The sequence below is a fragment of the Mucor mucedo genome (assembly GCF_025094135.1).
Source record: "Mucor mucedo strain NRRL 3635 chromosome Unknown EV154scaffold_88, whole genome shotgun sequence".
Taxonomy (NCBI): domain Eukaryota; kingdom Fungi; phylum Mucoromycota; class Mucoromycetes; order Mucorales; family Mucoraceae; genus Mucor; species Mucor mucedo.
In genome coordinates this window covers 126,375-142,170 of record NW_026252372.1, presented here as the reverse complement: position 1 = coordinate 142,170, position 15,796 = coordinate 126,375, and the positions used below count along the sequence as shown (strand labels likewise).

Sequence of the window (15,796 nt, the reverse complement as noted above, 5' to 3'; positions counted from 1 at the left end):
TTTGATCTTATTCGATAAGGTGTTTGGCCTATTAATTTGGGTAGGATAATATGGCCAACGCTAGGTTTTAATAATTGTGATATAAAAAAATGCTTATATGAGCCCTTCTTATATATATACTTATAGAATTCATGACTTAATAAATCCCATCAAATTTGATTACCTATTAGCCAAATCTCCACAACTCTTGTAGCAATTACCACTATTTTCTATCGTATTTTGTACCCTTTACCCCAGTTATCTTTTAATTCAATAAAAATATGCCTATACAAATTTTGTCATTCATGACTTTTTATTAGATGAATACTTTTCGGACAATCCATGCCATTTTTGCCCTACCGATCAACAAGCCTGAAAGATTTCCCGTTTATTTTTTTACAGGCGGGATGACGACCTAACTTTAATGCTTAAGCTGTTTTCTTCACTCATGAAATCGGTACCTATTTATTTCCACTTTTTCTATTTGAAAAGTTTTCAGTCACATTATTTACTGTATATTGAATAAATTATTAATGCTTAATTGTAAAAACTCCAATTAAATCGTGTGACGAAAGAGAATTACCTACTAATTATTGTGTCTGGTATTTCAAATAAAGTACAACTAACATTTATTAACTCTTGTGATTTATGGTCGAATAGCAAATAAGCTCAATTAATTAAGTCATATGATAGCTATTATCTTAAGAAGGTTCAGCAAACACATCGGGTTTTTGGGATAATTGGGCTTCACTCCCTCTGAGTTGATTTCCATCACCAATAGAATGAGGTCTCTGTAATTCCACGCTTCCTCGTGTTAATACAGTGTTACGATTCCTTGAAACCGAGTCGACAACCGTAGTAGAACCATCCAAAAATTGAGGAAGCTCTGCATAGTTTTTATCGATTTCATCCCAATCAACTTCGATAACATTTTCTGGTAACTGCTCTTTCACTTGTTGTCCTTCGGTTTTCTCAATTTCGCGCCTTTTTCGTTCGGTCTTTCTCTTCTTAATAAGACAAAATAACATAATAGCAATACCAATTGCACCCTAAAATATACTAATTTAGTAAAAATAAAATGCATATATGTTTATACATAACCTACTGCTGTTGCACCGACAGCAATCCCAGCGGTAGCTCCTGTGCTTAATTTAGAAACTTTAACGGGCTGTACTTCGTCTACGGAAGTAGTATTTGAATCCGGAAAAACCTCGACTGCTGCGTTTGCGTCAGTATATTTTTCAAGCCAAGTAACCTTTGAAGGATTGGAAACGTTGAGCATCAATAAAGAAAGTATAGTGTTTTTATTGGAGTCCATTCCAAATAATATAAACACAGTCTCGCTATTTACAGAAACAGCTTATGTTATTAATAAAAAGTTTTAGTACGCTGAGCAATTTTAACTACATTATAGAAATCATGCATACCTGAGTGGGTTGATCTTATCAAAATTGGAGAACTTTTGGCTTCAATCAATTGAGATGTCCATTGATATGTATCGAGATTTAAGGTATAGCAGTAATCGAGAGAAGCTAGCATATGTTTAAAAGTTAATAAGAAGACGCATATGTATATAATAATTTTTTCTTACGCGTAACGTCTGTATATCGCTGACCTCCATACAGCAGTACATCTCTTTGAGTAGGACCAACTATTAGAAATGTTTTATATTAAGGCCTGAAATAAAGATTCTTTTTTTTCTCTAATTAAGAACAAACTTACTTAGTGTCGTACTATGGCCCATTCTTTTAGTTGGTATACTTCCTTCGAGTATTTGTATACCCCAAACTCCATCGGTTAGATTAAATGTGAGAGAATTATTAAAATCAAAATAGTCAGCCTCGATAGATGGAGGTGATATGTAAAACCCACCATAGTAAAAGATGCGGTTGCTTCTAATATCAAAAATCGATGTTTGTTCTTTCGATAAGATGTTTGGCTTGTTAGTCTGAGTGGGATACACTGACCAAGGCTAAATTTAACTAAATATAAGAAAAAAACAGCTATAAGAAAGACGTATACAAAAACGTACATTTGATGAGGTCATGATATTCAGAAATGTCAGACTGGTAAAACCAAAACTCCTAATATTTTGGGAATCATCTTGATACGCAGTTACATTTACACCTGGCAGAACATAACTTTTATCATAATTACTATTCAGCTAATAGTCAATACCTAATGCTAACATAAAATGCATGCTGATAATGTTCTTACGTCTCAAAACCGCCATATAATGCGATCCCGTATTCAGGAACATATGATGCGGCTGAATAGTAACTATGTATACATTAGTACTCGCTATATCGTTGAAAAAGCATTTAAAACAAATCTTCCGTTTACTAACATCTGTCGGACACCATATGGATCTTCTGTGTAATCTGGATATTTCTGCCACGATCTGGTTTCTCCATTAAAAGCTAACATCTGTGATGGTAGTTTAGTATTTCCGCCAGACCAACCGCCGAGAAGCAACATCGTATTTCCATCTGGTAGTGGAACTGTTGCTATTCCTCCTCTTTGTGAAATCTCCAAACCGTTTGGATTTGTGGTAACTGTGACCCATCTGTTTTTGAACTCTTCTGCTGTAGATCCACTATAATTAAGTATGTCCAACATCACCATATTCGTATCAGGATAAACATTACTCTGAAGCCGACCACCAAAACAGTATATTTTGGTTGCCAGATATCCACAGGCTTATCATCGTCAGATATATCGTAAAATATTCGAAAATAGTTTTTTGATATTAGCGACCTACATGTGTACATTTTAGCTTGAACAGCCTGTGCTATTACATAATTAGCATTGCTTGAAAATATAAGTATTGCTACTTTAATGGAAAATCTCATTTAGAGTTTATCACTCGAAGAAGACAAAGAGAAATATTTTAATAGAAATGGTACTTATAGCTATGTTACTTTAAAAAGTGTAACATGGTTACAATCTCGTACATTAATATGTACTACTTGCGAAAAAGCTCACCAATATACTTAAGCGGAAAGACCTAAATTCTTCACATTGACATCAGGTATTATATTATATAATTATGCATTTACATCCAAGCAAATGCTGCGTCCATATGAAAACATAATTGCCAGTCTAAAAATTCGATTAACATACAAATCATCGAATCAAATTAATGGTGGTACGTAACACACCAATCCACGTTAGAAAGTCCGTTTTTAGTTAGCCTGCAATCAAAAAAGAGTACCCATAAATAACCTTGTCTACTTAACATTGGTAGACAGTAACGGCTTTGATTCAGAAGATGAATATAGATTTCAATAATCCTGGATATAACAATAAGGATTTAAACGACACATTCATATATAAAAAATATTGACTTAGAGTTAAATAAAATTATGGGAGTGTTCGTTATGAATATCTTCACTTCCTTCAATTATTCAAACAGTAAACTTTAGATATGTTTTTGCGTCCATAATATCCAAAGCAGCCCTGATTTTCTTTATTTCAAAGCACCCCACTGACCCAAGAGCTTTTGGTCAGACTTCTTATCACATCGTTAAAACATTTAATTTGGTAGCTGAAGAAGGAAAGATTATTATAAAGGATGCAAAAAAAAAATGTGCCTTTAATTCATTTATTAAAAGGAGGTAACACTACAGAAATGAGTAGGGAGCATGTAAAAGAAGAAACGTCCATTTAAACAGCACGGAAAATGAGGTTGTGACACCAAAAATTGCATTAACAAAAAAAAAGCGTGTCACTTTATGGTTTACGTGTTTGGCGTTTGACCAGATTTTTTTTTTTTTTCTAATTTTTTAAACACATATTTTTTATTTCTGGAATGTCAACTTTGGAAGGTTAGAAAGAGAACTCCTTTGCTACTTTTTTTAAAGCTAATCAAGTTTTTCTTTTAGACTTGGATCTCACTAAAGTTCGTTCAGAGAATAACAATGAGGTTGAAGAGCTTAAGCACACACAAAAACCCATCGATGTCGATTCACGAAGTGGTTTACGATTGAGGTAATCCCTCCTGTCCTCCTCCTCTTTTATTTTCTTCGATGGTTAACACATAATAACAGGCAACGTTTGTTCTCTGCAAAACAATGTGATAAAGGGCTTCAGAATGTTGAATTTGTACCTCTCTCCAAAGTCGAGTCGCATACGTCTTTGTTCAATTCGATTCAGGTTGGTATGAAACCCACTAAGGACTGGTCGACTATTGGTGTTATGGATAAGTTTTACCCACAGGCAGACTTTTGTGTTACTCGTATCACAGACATGTGTGGTGTCCATATCCATGTGTATATCACTGGAAAGGCCTATACGAAGAATATCGAGGGGTTGGGTATGGGATCTGTTATTGCCATCAAAAGACCTTTTTTGCTTAAGCCAACCGAGGTAAAAGAAATATATACGAATGTCAAGTAAAGCGACTAAATATATGATTAGATCAAACGTTCAATTGCATTACATGTGGATCAAATACAACAAGTGTGGGTGATTGGGCAGAGTTTGGATTTGAAACAGTGTGTTACTTTCACCAGGAAGGATGTACGGTGTAATGAATGGATGGATATGTAAATATAGATATCTAATAGATTTGAAGCAACAACTAAAAAAGAATGTTTTATATTACAGACGATCTGGAGAGTATTGTGATACGCACTTGGCGCGAGTTTGTAATTATTCCAAAAACGGCCGAATGGAACTCGCTTCAGGGTAAGTGAAATTTAGTCGGGAAGAAACAAACAGAGGTTGATATTATATGACTGTAGGGACAGCGGATTTGATATTCGATGGGCCACACAAACCAAGCAATCGGATGGATCCTACTTATACCAGTCGAAAAAAGCAAATAAGGTGGATCCTTTATTAAATTTGATGACTAGCAGTAAATCCAAAGATGCCTATTACGTCAAAGGAAAAGGGCTTGTGGCGATCGATGGATCGTTAATCAAAAAGAAGCTGCCGCCTAGAAAAGAGCATACCGAGGCCGAGAAGGAGGAAATACAGTAAGAATCAAACATTTCCCACCTCTCTTTTTTTTAAAAACCAATACTGATTTTAATTTCCTATAGGAAATTTTTAAGAGGTAAAAGAGACCCCGGTGCTGAAATGATCCGAAAAATAAAAGGAATTACTGATGAAAAGCCTAGTAAGTTTTTTTTTTTCTGCATAATTTAGAATTTCATAATTCTAAATTTTTTATTTTTTACTTTATTCTCATTTTAATTTTTTATTTTCATTTTAGGAACCGTATTATCCAAAGAAGCGCTTGATAAGATGGGAATTGGTTTTAAGCAGTTAACAAAGGAACAAGAAGAATCCAAGGTAAGCAAAGATGTACTCATAAAGTAGTTATAGTTCATTGATCGGGGCCTTTAATTAGAAACGATCTATCGAAGCGCTAAGTAAAGCAAACGATGACAATAACAAGAAACCTCGCTATGTAACTCTCTAGTCCACAAAACAATTTTTTTTTTTCAATAAATTCCACAATCCATGTAAACATTCTCTCTTTAAGTCTGCTCGTACCTTTTTTTTTCTTTCTTTTAATTATTATTCCTTCTTTTTTCTCTATCCATTCTCTTTGGAAAATAAAATCCCCTTCCACTCATTTTTATTACACTGGACAATAGACACAGGTTTATCGCCAATTCATTTAAACTATAAATCATGTTTTTGACTAGATCAAAAACAAGCTCGGCTTTGAACCACGAAAAATATAGGAATAAAGACAACGGCTTAACCGCCATTCCTAGCGACATGATCTCGGTTTTGCAAGACGCCATGCCTGCCATGACGTTGGCTCTCCAACCGGTATTGTCCCAACCTGCTCATGAACTTGTGGTCAACATGCTTTCTACTTGGATAACCACCTCACGAATTACGTTGCATGATGAAAAAAAGCCTGCCAAACCCGTCACTTTGCGTTCCTGGGCCTCTCGCTCATTTTCGGTCAACAGGTCAAAATCCGCTGTGGTGCCACAGAAATTCGAAATTTCCGACCCTCCCAAATTATGCCGCACACCCTCTTTTACGGACTCTGAATCTTCATGTAGCACCTCTTCATTTTCTTCACATCATGCTTCGCCTTCTATGTATGCTCCATTGCTACTCGATTCAACCTCCCACACATCGCATCTACTTCAACCACCGCCAACACAGAATACTGTGGCAACAGCAACCATAGCAATAGGTACGGCAGGAAAGCACGTGAGTAGATTGCCTGTATCGTTAAAGAGTAGAATTGATTTGTTGGATACATCGGGAGACACAAAATCACTGTTATTTATTGAAGAGACCTTGACACCTTTATCTTCCACCTTTTTTCATGATAATGAGCATATATATCCACCACAAGCCGGAGCAGAGACTGATACACCTGCTTCCGTAGTTGCGCCCAGTTTTACCACTGCATCTGAGGACAATGACGATAGCATAAGTACGGGTATATCTAAAGATTCGAAATCGGTACGACGTAGCTTTTCTACCATGTTTACTCAGCTTGGGCATTCTGTAAAGAAAGTCTTTAAGAAAAAGGCATCTGTGTCCGATTCAAGACTAAAAAAGACCATGTCTGTACAACATAATCTTCGACAGCATGCGTCTTCTCCTTTGAACTCGGTAAGCAGAAAAAACCTGATTTTTTAAATAACAAAATTATTAACTTATGTTTTTATAGATGACCAAGAAACAAATGTATTCTTCATTACGTGCCCCTGTTAAAGCACCCAATGAACGACCCAAAGTCTTTTTAGAGTCATTTGCTACGTATATACCTACGGAACCTATCACGGATGCGTCTCAGGTTCAAGTGTACAATGGTAGTTGCCCTTCCTCTGTCAGCAGCCTGCATTCACATAGGTCACCACCCATGATACAACCACAACAGAACTACTGGGATGGTGAAGCAACGCAATCGCAACAATTTGATCAGCTCTTGGATGATATCTGGGAGCGATCTCAAGAATACCAAGATTATTTTGCTGCGGAAGAACAAAATCTTAGTAACAGCTCGTTTAGTACAAATTTTAATAATCATTTTAAGAATAATGCGGTTTGGTCCCCTAATCAAGATAATAATATTACAGTAAGACCTAGTAAGACAGAAGGTAATATGAACAAGTTTGATGAGGGCGTACCGTTTGTAAGCGTAGGTCAAAGTACGAGTCAAGATAGCAAGCGAAAGTCGCAACTGGCGAAGGGCAATCTTAATATTGAAGACGTCAAGGCCTATAAACGATCCACGTCTGCTTACTCAAATATTAGAGATTATGACTTGAATTGGCAAGCGTCGTTTCATGTGGAGCAAAAAAGTCGAGATAAAGTGGCCAAAACACTCAAGAGGTAGATCATACAATGAACATTTCTTACTTTATGTGTTCTTAACCCTTTCTCCCATTTCTTTTATCAACATAGTGTTTCTTGGGCATTCTACAATATCATCAAACGAAATCATAATCTAAATGAATTTGCCTGTGATGCTATATTTAGCGAGAATGAATACCAAGTATCGGATGGGTCTAATTATAATCTATGTTCTGAGCCTTTGACGGACTGGAACGATATTTACGATCAATTGGCGTATGTATTTGATTGCGGTGAGGTAATGTATTCTTTTTCAAAAGGTAATGTGTCATGATGTTAACTTTAATATTGTATAGCTTACGGCTGAACATGCCATTATTACTCTCATTTACGTAAAGCGTATGCTCGATTTATCAAGACAAAGTCTATGGGATTTCAGTTGGCGTATGATTGTCATGTCTTCGCTATTAACAGCCGTCAAAGTGTGGGATGATTGTGCTATCTTTAATGCGGATTTTGCAATGATTTTTCCTGAGCTAACTCTTGATGTTATGTAAGTTTGTGATAGTTTTTGTAAATCTTGTAGGTTTTTAATCAACACTTTGTATAGCAATACAATTGAAAGAGTGTTTCTGACACACTTGGAATGGGACGTATCTGTAAACTGTTCAGACTTCGCACGTACTTACTTTCATTTGCGTGATATTGAACATATGATGGATCAATGGTGATTTTTTATACCCTTTTTCTTTTTTTTTTCTTTTTTTTTAAAGATTGTCTCGCACCAGAGAAAATTAATAAAGTTTGGCATAAAATAATAATTTCTCTGGATTGTTGGTGTATAAAAATACAAGCTTTTTTTATAGCAAAAGAAAGAAGGGGATATTATTAAGTACAAAAAATGAAGGTGAGTGGAGAAAGAATAAACAACAGGATTGGAAAAGAGAGAGGAATATATAGAACAAAGAGTATTACTTGCGGTTCTTTTGTCTTGATGCTTTATCGTCTTCCAACACTCTCTTGATCATTTCATCAATCTCTGTGACTTTAATAATGGCAATTTGAGAACATCTCAAAACTTGATCCATTTCTAAGGGAATCCCACCAGCCTTTGTTAAGGCACAAATCTCTTTATGACTGTTCATGGTGATGGTCATATCACCTTCCTTGGATTGACCTTCCAAATAATTAGGGTCAACCACCAATAACTCGCTATAAATGTTTACATGTCAGTTCCGACTATTCATATCATTCGTCTCCCTTTTCTTTTCCTTACCCATTGTCGAAAAATGCAAATGTAATACAGATGGGAATATGATGAACACTGAGAGGTACGGGGTTTCTTTGATCGATGGGGTGCTTTTAAACAAAAAAATTAATAATTCATGCAAACTGTCGTATTGTTTCATACTTACAATTGTCACTTCTTCACCAGATACAGTGACATCAGGACGTCTGAAATGTAACAATGCAGTGATGGCAGCGATGGATGCACAATCAATGAGATTGCCATCGTGATCAAGGAAAAGAAGATCAACGCGAATCTGCCACACTTTTTCTCCTGCAACGATACAAAGACCTTCTGTATCAATTGCTCTACTTCTACGCAAGGCTTTTTCGATGGTACGGCTGATCATTACTTCCTCTTCTGAACGACTATCATGATAATATGAGTATGTGTCAATATCCATAAAACAGAAAAACTTACGCCCCGGGTTCAAAAGTAGCTGCAGCCATGGGAGAAATTTCCGTGTTAAAAAGCAAGATACCTTCAGTGGGTTTATCGGCGTGAGGTCTGACAACTTCAGCAGAGACGTTGGCGGCGACTCGTGTTCTGCCAAGTTGAACTTCGACATAACCATAATCGGCACCCAAAGTAATTTCCACAGAACGCATGTCGTATACTTCACGTCCATCGACACGTCTTCCTTGCTTTAAAGCTTCCAAAAGAAACGCAACTTCATTGACACTGGGTTCTAACTCTCTCACCATTTTACTTGTAAAAGAATAAATGTATAAAAAAAAGAATTTTCTCTCTCTGTCTGTACCCTTTAGGGTTTATCTTTTTTTAAAAAAAGAAAGTCACTTCTAAATGGTCACACGCACGCTGAAAGGGTAAAGAAGAAGAAAAAAAAAGGTGGTTACTTCGCCCCTTTATCTCAACATGTCAAACAATTTCGACTTATTAAATGTTTCTGGAAACAAGAAGAAGCTTGGTATAGTATTTGAGAATGGCATATTAATCTCGAAATGAGACACTAATCATTGAACTGATCTATAGAAGATCTAATTAATCCCAGTGCAGCTCCCGATCAAAAGAGCATTAACGATATACCTGCTATGCTTGCTGCTGCTAGTGTAGATAGAAAGACATTTGCCGTAGGACCACCTAGCGACAGTAAGTATAATGTGCCTGCAAAGTATAAGCTAATCCTCGCTCACAAATGTCCATAGTTTTGTCTCGCGTACAAGCATTCTTACCCCAATTAAAAAGTGCGAATGAACAATTAAAAGCTGCCGATCCCAAATCACTGGACATTGAGAATGTGGAAGAAGACGATGGACAATATATTGAAATGGTAAGACTATAATCCGATATAGAGTTGGCCTGAATAATTAAATGCTGACTGTGTGTTTATAGAATTTGGGTTTAGGTGTCTACGAAGAAAAGAGACCCGGCCAATCAGATAGTGAAGATGAAGATAGCGACGATAATGATGATGAAAAGTTGGTTTTACCCAACTCTGTAGATAAATCCAACAAGCCTTTTATTGAAGAAGTTAAGAAATAAACCATTTTTTTTTTTTTTTTTTTTTTTTTGCATGACCTGGAGTTTAAAAAAAAGAGACTGTCCAAAAATGACATGGAAGCGACCAGGCCGTGGGAAAAGCTATTTTTTGTTTACCTATAAAAAATGTTTAGAAGAATAAAACCTCTCTTTTCTCTAGTTCAACTTCAAAGAAAAATGGCTATCTCTACACTTTCATCCCAACAACGTGAACAACTTTTAAAGCCCTTGATTTCTAGCGGTTGGGAAATGGTTAATGATAGAGACGCCGTGATTAAAAAGTATCAGTTTAAAGATTTTAACGAGGCCTTTGGTTTTATGACACGTATTGCCTTAAAAGCTGATAAAATTGATCATCATCCCGAATGGTTCAATGTATGTGTTTGCCTTTTTTTTTTTTTTTTTGAAGGAAATGTGTATTCATCAATTGTTGTCTTGTAGGTTTACAATAGAGTCGAAATCACCTTGTCTACTCATGAATGTCAAGGCTTATCTACAAGAGATATCGAACTTGCAACCTTTTGTGATGATGTTGCCAAATAATCTCCAAACCTAATAAACATATATTATTCTCATTTTGATTTATTATACGTGTGATTATCATCATTGTGACATGCACACTTACGTGCTAAAGGCAACACAGTAAAGAGTTGGACTGTGAAAAGCGTGAATTAGCGCGTACCACAAAAAAAGGGGTTGGGGCGTTTTTTTTTTTTAAAAAATTCATTATTTCGTTTCTCTTTATTCTGAACAATGTACAGGCAAGTGTTGTTACCTGAACACTTAAAGAGACGCTGAAAATAACACCTAGATACAATTAGCTCTAGCCAAGACCATATGCCTCGGACGCCCACACGAAATCGTACGCCACAACGTACACCGCAGCGTACACCTCAACGTACTCCTAATCGAATCGCAAATACATCAAGACCAGTATTTAAATCCATGACAAGGCCACTTGATTTCTCCGCGCTTTCACGACCAAATACTGAACCATCGTCGTCGTCCAGGGGACATAATAGTTTCTTTGCCTACAACCCTGAGAAGGAACCGATCAAGGTAACAATATGAAACTAGATTTATACCTGAACAAGGATACTAATCAACATGAGTAGGCTTATTTACGTATTCGACCCCATTCTGCTCATTACGAACTGGATTCTACTGAGCCCTACCTTGCCATCGTAGACGATTTGGAAGTTTCCATGACACCACCTGAAGTAAAACAAAGAAAAGCATGAAATAGGAGAGTTATTAATTACTAGTTTTCTTTACACGGCAGGATTCCAACGCATACCGTACAAGAAATCGAGCACCAGAAAGATACAAGTTTTCAAAAATCTTTACAGACGCAGTATCACAACAAGATTTCTTTAACAAGACAACATTACCATTGATCCATGATGTGCTTAAAGGAGAAAATGCATTAATCTTTGCCTATGGTGTCACCAACTCTGGAAAAACATTTTCCATCATGGGCACCAAAAAGAATCCGGGATTATTACCACGTACATTGGATGTCATCTTTAATAGCATTGATGAGAATAAGAGCGAGACAAAGGTTGATGGGATACTTCTTATTTTAAGCGATTGGATCACTTACTTTTGATATATAGGTAAAACCATGTATGCATAGTTTGGTACACACCTACGTAGATGAAAAGGACGAGAACAGGCATATTTTGAGTGATATTGGTGGATCATGTTACAATGGAGGACCATACAATCCAGATGTATGGGAATCATTTCAGATGCCTACGAACAGAGATAACACAGCCATTGCCATTGATGAAAACTACGAGTATGGTGTCTGGGTGTCGTTTGCGGAAATTTATACGGAGAAAATCTACGATCTTTTGATTAAACCGGATCGACTCTCTAAACGTAAAGCCCTCGCATTAAAATACGAGTATAGCAGTGGGCACAAGTATATTTCTGGCCTGAACGAAGTTAGAGTGAAGACCATTCAAGTATGAACATGTAATTTGTATGATGAATAGTGTATCAATTTTTTATTTTTAAACAATAGGAAGCGTATGCTATTCTGTTCGAAGGACAAAAGAATCGTGCGGAATATTCTACCATCACCAATCACACTAGTAGTAGAAGTCATAGTATCTTCACCATCAAAATCGTACGTGTTCCCATTGATGAGGACAATTACATTATCGAGGTAGTTTAAGCAAAAGGCACTTTTATATATTATATCGCTAAACGTTATAATGAAAGGATCCTATCTATGCAACCGTGTCTAAATTTTCTATTGTCGATTTGGCTGGATCTGAGCGATATAGAAATACACTGAATTCCGGTAAATATAGGGTCACATTTCAATGAGATTACGCTGTGACTAACTCCATCTTTTTAGGCCAACGTCTCAAAGAAGCAGGTAATATCAATAAATCACTCATGGTATTAGGACAATGCATGGAAACCCTTCGATTCAACCAACTCAAGTCTGCTGCTGGAAAGGTAATGACGCATCTCATCATCATCATATCTTTTTGTACATGAAACTAGAAACCTTTTTTACATTGCATTATTAGAGAAATGCCATGGTTCCTTACCGTCATAGTAAGTTGACAGAATTGTTTAAAAGCTCATTTGAAGGGGATGGCAAAGCCGTCATGGTAGTCAACGTCAATCCTTTTGATACGGGATTTGACGAAAACAGTCATGTCATGAAATTTGCTGCTGTAGCCAAGGATGTGGCGACGTGGCGTAGAGTGCATCCCAAGGTAGAAGTCAAGGATATTCCGAAATTTGCAAATAAACGGCCTCGTTACGTCAAGAAGCTAGATAAAAAAGTGTATCATGGTATACAAGAATTAATGGCAGAGGATGATGATGAGGAAGAACAAAAAGAAGAAGAAGAAGAGGAGGAAGAGGATGAAGAGAATGAAGATCCTTTTGTGGATAATTTGATTGCCCAAATCGATGATTTGCGTAACAAGGTAATAGGGTCTTTATTAGTGCAGGAAGAGAGACTGATATCATTTTGATATTAGTGGATTGACTCAGAAACCTCTAAAGCGGTGATGGAATCCGAGCTTCGAGCAAGTTTTACAGCAGAGGCAGAGGCTACTTTAAATAAAATGGAGGATAGACATATGGCTTCATTGAAACAATGGGTAAACATATATCAACAACACACAAACACGCATCACACACAAAATTAAAGGAATTGTTAGAACAATGAACTAGAAACACAAATAGCACAAACAGGAGAAAATGAAAATGAAGGTAAGGAAAAGGGGTATAATCAATATGTAATTGCACATCATTCACACTTCTTCTATAGCCTTAGCGAAGGTAAGCAATATGACTTTATGATTTCATGTATGATTTTGTTTACACACTTCTATAGATGCAGGAAAAGCAGAAAATTTTATCATCTGAACTTGAGACGATGTGTCAGCGTTTGAATGACTATGAAACCACAAAGCACGCTTTACTTCAAAAGGTTATTTTTATTTATTTTTTAGTGCACATACACAATGGAACGACTAAAAAAAAAAAAAATTAGAATGCCGAGTTAGAAAAGGATAAACAAAGGCAACAAGAAAGAATTCAACAACTTTCGTGGACCCTTAAGGAACGTGATGTAACAATTGAGCGATACAAAAACACAACAGCAGATAGTGAGCCTTCTAGTAGTGACATGGAAAACCTATTTATTCAAAAACCTAATGTGGCCACCAAAACGAATCCAAAGGCTGAGTTATTTGAAAGGTTTTTAGAATTAAGAAAAAAATTGAGACGAAGTATATTCCGTGATGATGAGGTAAGCATGCGCTTTTTTATATAGAAATCGGTATTAAAAAAAACAAAGTATTCTCATGATGCCGAAGTGATTATGAGTGAAATTGAACAGTTTAAAGGTGTTACTTTTGACCTTGTCAAGGTAAAACGATAAAGATGTATAGATGTTTGAGAGTTTTTAATCTTTTTAAAAAAAGGAAACGAATATGGGTAAACTGATGAAATTGATTGCTCAAAGAAAGTTCAAAAATGATCCATACCATATTCAACATCGATCCAAGACTCTGTTTAAAAACTATGCCAAACTATCTTTACCCGTTTTGGCACCGCCTAAACATGGTCGAAATTCCATGATTGTTTTGAGTGTACCCTCAGGTGCGGAAGAAGATTTAATCGCAGAAATGCGCACGGCCATGTCAACTTTACAAGAAGAGAATCATAAACTTAAACAAAGAGTCAAGGTAGGGAAGAAGGGAGAGGGAAGGGGCACATGTACGGTTCATTAAAAAAAATGTATATATTTAGCATATGCATGATGGTCATCGAAGATTGCAAGAGGCCTTTGAGAAGAATAAAGTGCTTGAAGAAAAAAGTGTATCATCCTCGGCTATAACTTCGGTTCAAGAGGTAAGATTTTACTATTCTACCGTCTATTCTTTTATACTAAATCATCTATTCCAGGGCGAAAATGATTTGGAGATGGAGGATATGTTTAGTCCCATTTTAGGTGCCACAAGCATCTTTGAATCTGTTAAAGAAGACCAACTTAGCATTATGGATGAAGACGAACACTTGTTTTCACCGGAAAATAGTAATAATAAAAAAAGAAGGTAATCAACTGCAACTACCAATACTATATAAAGGGGGTAAACTAACGGAATACAAGTAGAAAATCAAAAGAGTTGTAATTACGTCAGTTATGTCTTTCTGCAAAAACAAGAGACTCCGCCTGAATTTTCCCAAATAAAAAAAGGGTTTCTGTTATTTTTTTATTTTTGCTTTTTAACCTTTTTTATTTTATTTTTCTAATAACCTAAAGTATGCTTTCAAATAACAAGAACGATTACATGTTACTACAAGATCATCATCTGATGAAAGATGATACTATGTCAATGACATCCACGCTGGTCTCTACTTCGGATCATCGTAATAGCAAATCCTTTTCGGCCAAACACAATTACGAGCGTTCTTCCTCGATTAATTCGTTGTGTCGCAGAATCAGTAATAGCATCAAGAGAAACTATGATGGTATTCAGAGCAGGAGAGAGACTAGAAGAGAAAAGAGACCTCAAGATGGTAAAACCAATCCTATGGAATAAAATCTATTTTCATTCTCCTCCTTAAGGGCTTCAAATCATGTAAATAAGACGTTGTAATTAAATAAATGAATAAAACATTATCATATAAACTCTTTCTCTCGCGTGTCAATTCCACAAATGCCATTTATCTTTTTTGTGTGACTTTGTTAAACCAGCAGATCAAATGCAATTGTGTACTCCACATACCAAACAAATTGTACCCCCTCTCCCATGTGTGTATACAAAGAGTCCTACACCGGATGTATGTGCCATTCTACGTTTATCGTTTCAGAAACCACAAGCATTAATTAAATAATTTACGAGAACAAGAAACGTTCCTTTTAAACTCAACGCTTTAATTATCAACTGCTTCCCCAGATACTAGGGGACGATAATTGCCTCCTCCACGAGGATTTATCATTAAAAGATGTATTACACGGAACCTATACATACAAGAAGTAGTACCATTTTGTAATCAGTATTAACAATGAGCACTCTATCTAATCCCAGATGATTGAAAGAGAGAGAAAAAAACTAGCAGCACTTGATGTAGATGCGATAAACAGATGACTGGCATGATGTTGTACACAGATGACCTTGGTTATGACCACAGCTATCTATCAAAATAAAAAGGATCATTGAGGATTGTATACAGATAGTACATATGCAATGTCATGTCATTAAAGTA

At 36.1% G+C, this 15,796-nt stretch overlaps 7 protein-coding genes across 7 annotated transcripts; 5 read left to right on the top strand and 2 right to left on the bottom strand.

Moving 5' to 3' along the window:
- Positions 1 to 576: 576 nt before the first annotated feature.
- Positions 577 to 2,845, bottom strand: EV154DRAFT_518239 (uncharacterized protein). Its single transcript, XM_051602595.1, has 9 exons — positions 2,741 to 2,845; positions 2,327 to 2,678; positions 2,197 to 2,259; positions 2,012 to 2,135; positions 1,702 to 1,951; positions 1,571 to 1,630; positions 1,407 to 1,511; positions 1,085 to 1,338; positions 577 to 1,028 (listed from the first exon to the last, which is right to left on the bottom strand). The coding sequence occupies exons 1-9, from the start codon at positions 2,829 to 2,831 to the stop codon at positions 681 to 683; spliced, it is 1,647 nt and encodes a 548-aa protein (XP_051454719.1). The 5' UTR covers positions 2,832 to 2,845; the 3' UTR covers positions 577 to 680.
- Positions 2,846 to 4,026: 1,181 nt separating this feature from the next.
- EV154DRAFT_518236 (uncharacterized protein) lies at positions 4,027 to 4,610 on the top strand. The gene has a single exon (XM_051602594.1). The coding sequence runs from the start codon at positions 4,141 to 4,143 to the stop codon at positions 4,375 to 4,377; it is 237 nt and encodes a 78-aa protein (XP_051454718.1). The 5' UTR covers positions 4,027 to 4,140; the 3' UTR covers positions 4,378 to 4,610.
- Positions 4,611 to 6,370: 1,760 nt separating this feature from the next.
- EV154DRAFT_518230 (uncharacterized protein) lies at positions 6,371 to 8,027 on the top strand. Its single transcript, XM_051602593.1, has 5 exons — positions 6,371 to 6,576; positions 6,635 to 7,299; positions 7,372 to 7,558; positions 7,617 to 7,813; positions 7,871 to 8,027. The coding sequence occupies exons 1-5, from the start codon at positions 6,445 to 6,447 to the stop codon at positions 7,989 to 7,991; spliced, it is 1,302 nt and encodes a 433-aa protein (XP_051454717.1). The 5' UTR covers positions 6,371 to 6,444; the 3' UTR covers positions 7,992 to 8,027.
- Positions 8,028 to 8,034: 7 nt separating this feature from the next.
- EV154DRAFT_553972 (ribosomal protein S5 domain 2-type protein) lies at positions 8,035 to 9,374 on the bottom strand. Its single transcript, XM_051605158.1, has 4 exons — positions 8,969 to 9,374; positions 8,676 to 8,916; positions 8,537 to 8,619; positions 8,035 to 8,472 (listed from the first exon to the last, which is right to left on the bottom strand). Exons 1-4 carry the CDS (start codon positions 9,250 to 9,252, stop codon positions 8,232 to 8,234), a joined length of 849 nt encoding a protein of 282 aa, XP_051454716.1. The 5' UTR covers positions 9,253 to 9,374; the 3' UTR covers positions 8,035 to 8,231.
- A 43-nt stretch (positions 9,375 to 9,417) lies between these two features.
- EV154DRAFT_313463 (uncharacterized protein) lies at positions 9,418 to 10,077 on the top strand. Its single transcript, XM_051594920.1, has 4 exons — positions 9,418 to 9,476; positions 9,542 to 9,658; positions 9,715 to 9,839; positions 9,902 to 10,077. Exons 1-4 carry the CDS (start codon positions 9,425 to 9,427, stop codon positions 10,049 to 10,051), a joined length of 444 nt encoding a protein of 147 aa, XP_051454715.1. The 5' UTR covers positions 9,418 to 9,424; the 3' UTR covers positions 10,052 to 10,077.
- A 19-nt stretch (positions 10,078 to 10,096) lies between these two features.
- On the top strand, positions 10,097 to 10,629 carry EV154DRAFT_518224 (transcriptional coactivator/pterin dehydratase). Its single transcript, XM_051602592.1, has 2 exons — positions 10,097 to 10,423; positions 10,490 to 10,629. Exons 1-2 carry the CDS (start codon positions 10,175 to 10,177, stop codon positions 10,589 to 10,591), a joined length of 351 nt encoding a protein of 116 aa, XP_051454714.1. The 5' UTR covers positions 10,097 to 10,174; the 3' UTR covers positions 10,592 to 10,629.
- A 158-nt stretch (positions 10,630 to 10,787) lies between these two features.
- EV154DRAFT_518221 (kinesin motor domain-containing protein) lies at positions 10,788 to 14,823 on the top strand. The gene is made up of 19 exons (XM_051602591.1): positions 10,788 to 10,809; positions 10,870 to 11,107; positions 11,164 to 11,268; positions 11,331 to 11,609; positions 11,665 to 12,018; positions 12,078 to 12,221; positions 12,278 to 12,359; positions 12,417 to 12,520; positions 12,595 to 13,002; positions 13,057 to 13,179; positions 13,240 to 13,291; positions 13,350 to 13,360; positions 13,416 to 13,511; positions 13,575 to 13,832; positions 13,881 to 13,952; positions 14,008 to 14,271; positions 14,336 to 14,437; positions 14,492 to 14,640; positions 14,700 to 14,823. Exons 1-19 carry the CDS (start codon positions 10,802 to 10,804, stop codon positions 14,716 to 14,718), a joined length of 2,868 nt encoding a protein of 955 aa, XP_051454713.1. The 5' UTR covers positions 10,788 to 10,801; the 3' UTR covers positions 14,719 to 14,823.
- The last annotated feature ends 973 nt before the right edge of the window (positions 14,824 to 15,796 follow it).

Excerpts from the sequence above, each read along its gene's own strand:
- EV154DRAFT_518236 (XM_051602594.1), top strand. The coding sequence starts at position 4,141 with ATGAAACCCACTAAGGACTGGTCGACTATTGGTGTTATGGATAAGTTT.
- EV154DRAFT_313463 (XM_051594920.1), top strand. The coding sequence starts at position 9,425 with ATGTCAAACAATTTCGACTTATTAAATGTTTCTGGAAACAAGAAGAAG. Across the intron at positions 9,659-9,714 it reads CGTAGGACCACCTAGCGACA|TTTTGTCTCGCGTACAAGCA; the intron begins GTAAGTATAATG and ends AAATGTCCATAG. Across the intron at positions 9,840-9,901 it reads ATGGACAATATATTGAAATG|AATTTGGGTTTAGGTGTCTA; the intron begins GTAAGACTATAA and ends GTGTGTTTATAG.
- EV154DRAFT_518224 (XM_051602592.1), top strand. The coding sequence starts at position 10,175 with ATGTTTAGAAGAATAAAACCTCTCTTTTCTCTAGTTCAACTTCAAAGA. Across the intron at positions 10,424-10,489 it reads ATCATCCCGAATGGTTCAAT|GTTTACAATAGAGTCGAAAT; the intron begins GTATGTGTTTGC and ends GTTGTCTTGTAG.
- EV154DRAFT_518230 (XM_051602593.1), top strand. The coding sequence starts at position 6,445 with ATGTTTACTCAGCTTGGGCATTCTGTAAAGAAAGTCTTTAAGAAAAAG. Across the intron at positions 6,577-6,634 it reads CGTCTTCTCCTTTGAACTCG|ATGACCAAGAAACAAATGTA; the intron begins GTAAGCAGAAAA and ends ATGTTTTTATAG. Across the intron at positions 7,814-7,870 it reads GAGCTAACTCTTGATGTTAT|CAATACAATTGAAAGAGTGT; the intron begins GTAAGTTTGTGA and ends CACTTTGTATAG.
- EV154DRAFT_518221 (XM_051602591.1), top strand. Across the intron at positions 11,108-11,163 it reads CTGAGAAGGAACCGATCAAG|GCTTATTTACGTATTCGACC; the intron begins GTAACAATATGA and ends CAACATGAGTAG. Across the intron at positions 14,438-14,491 it reads CTATAACTTCGGTTCAAGAG|GGCGAAAATGATTTGGAGAT; the intron begins GTAAGATTTTAC and ends CATCTATTCCAG.
- EV154DRAFT_518239 (XM_051602595.1), bottom strand. The coding sequence starts at position 2,831 with ATGAGATTTTCCATTAAAGTAGCAATACTTATATTTTCAAGCAATGCT. Across the intron at positions 2,260-2,326 it reads CCATATGGTGTCCGACAGAT|TTACTATTCAGCCGCATCAT; the intron begins GTTAGTAAACGG and ends ATGTATACATAG. Across the intron at positions 1,631-1,701 it reads GGGCCATAGTACGACACTAA|TTGGTCCTACTCAAAGAGAT; the intron begins GTAAGTTTGTTC and ends CATTTCTAATAG.
- EV154DRAFT_553972 (XM_051605158.1), bottom strand. The coding sequence starts at position 9,252 with ATGGTGAGAGAGTTAGAACCCAGTGTCAATGAAGTTGCGTTTCTTTTG. Across the intron at positions 8,620-8,675 it reads CTGGTGAAGAAGTGACAATT|CACCCCATCGATCAAAGAAA; the intron begins GTAAGTATGAAA and ends TTTGTTTAAAAG. Across the intron at positions 8,473-8,536 it reads TTTGCATTTTTCGACAATGG|CGAGTTATTGGTGGTTGACC; the intron begins GTAAGGAAAAGA and ends AAACATTTATAG.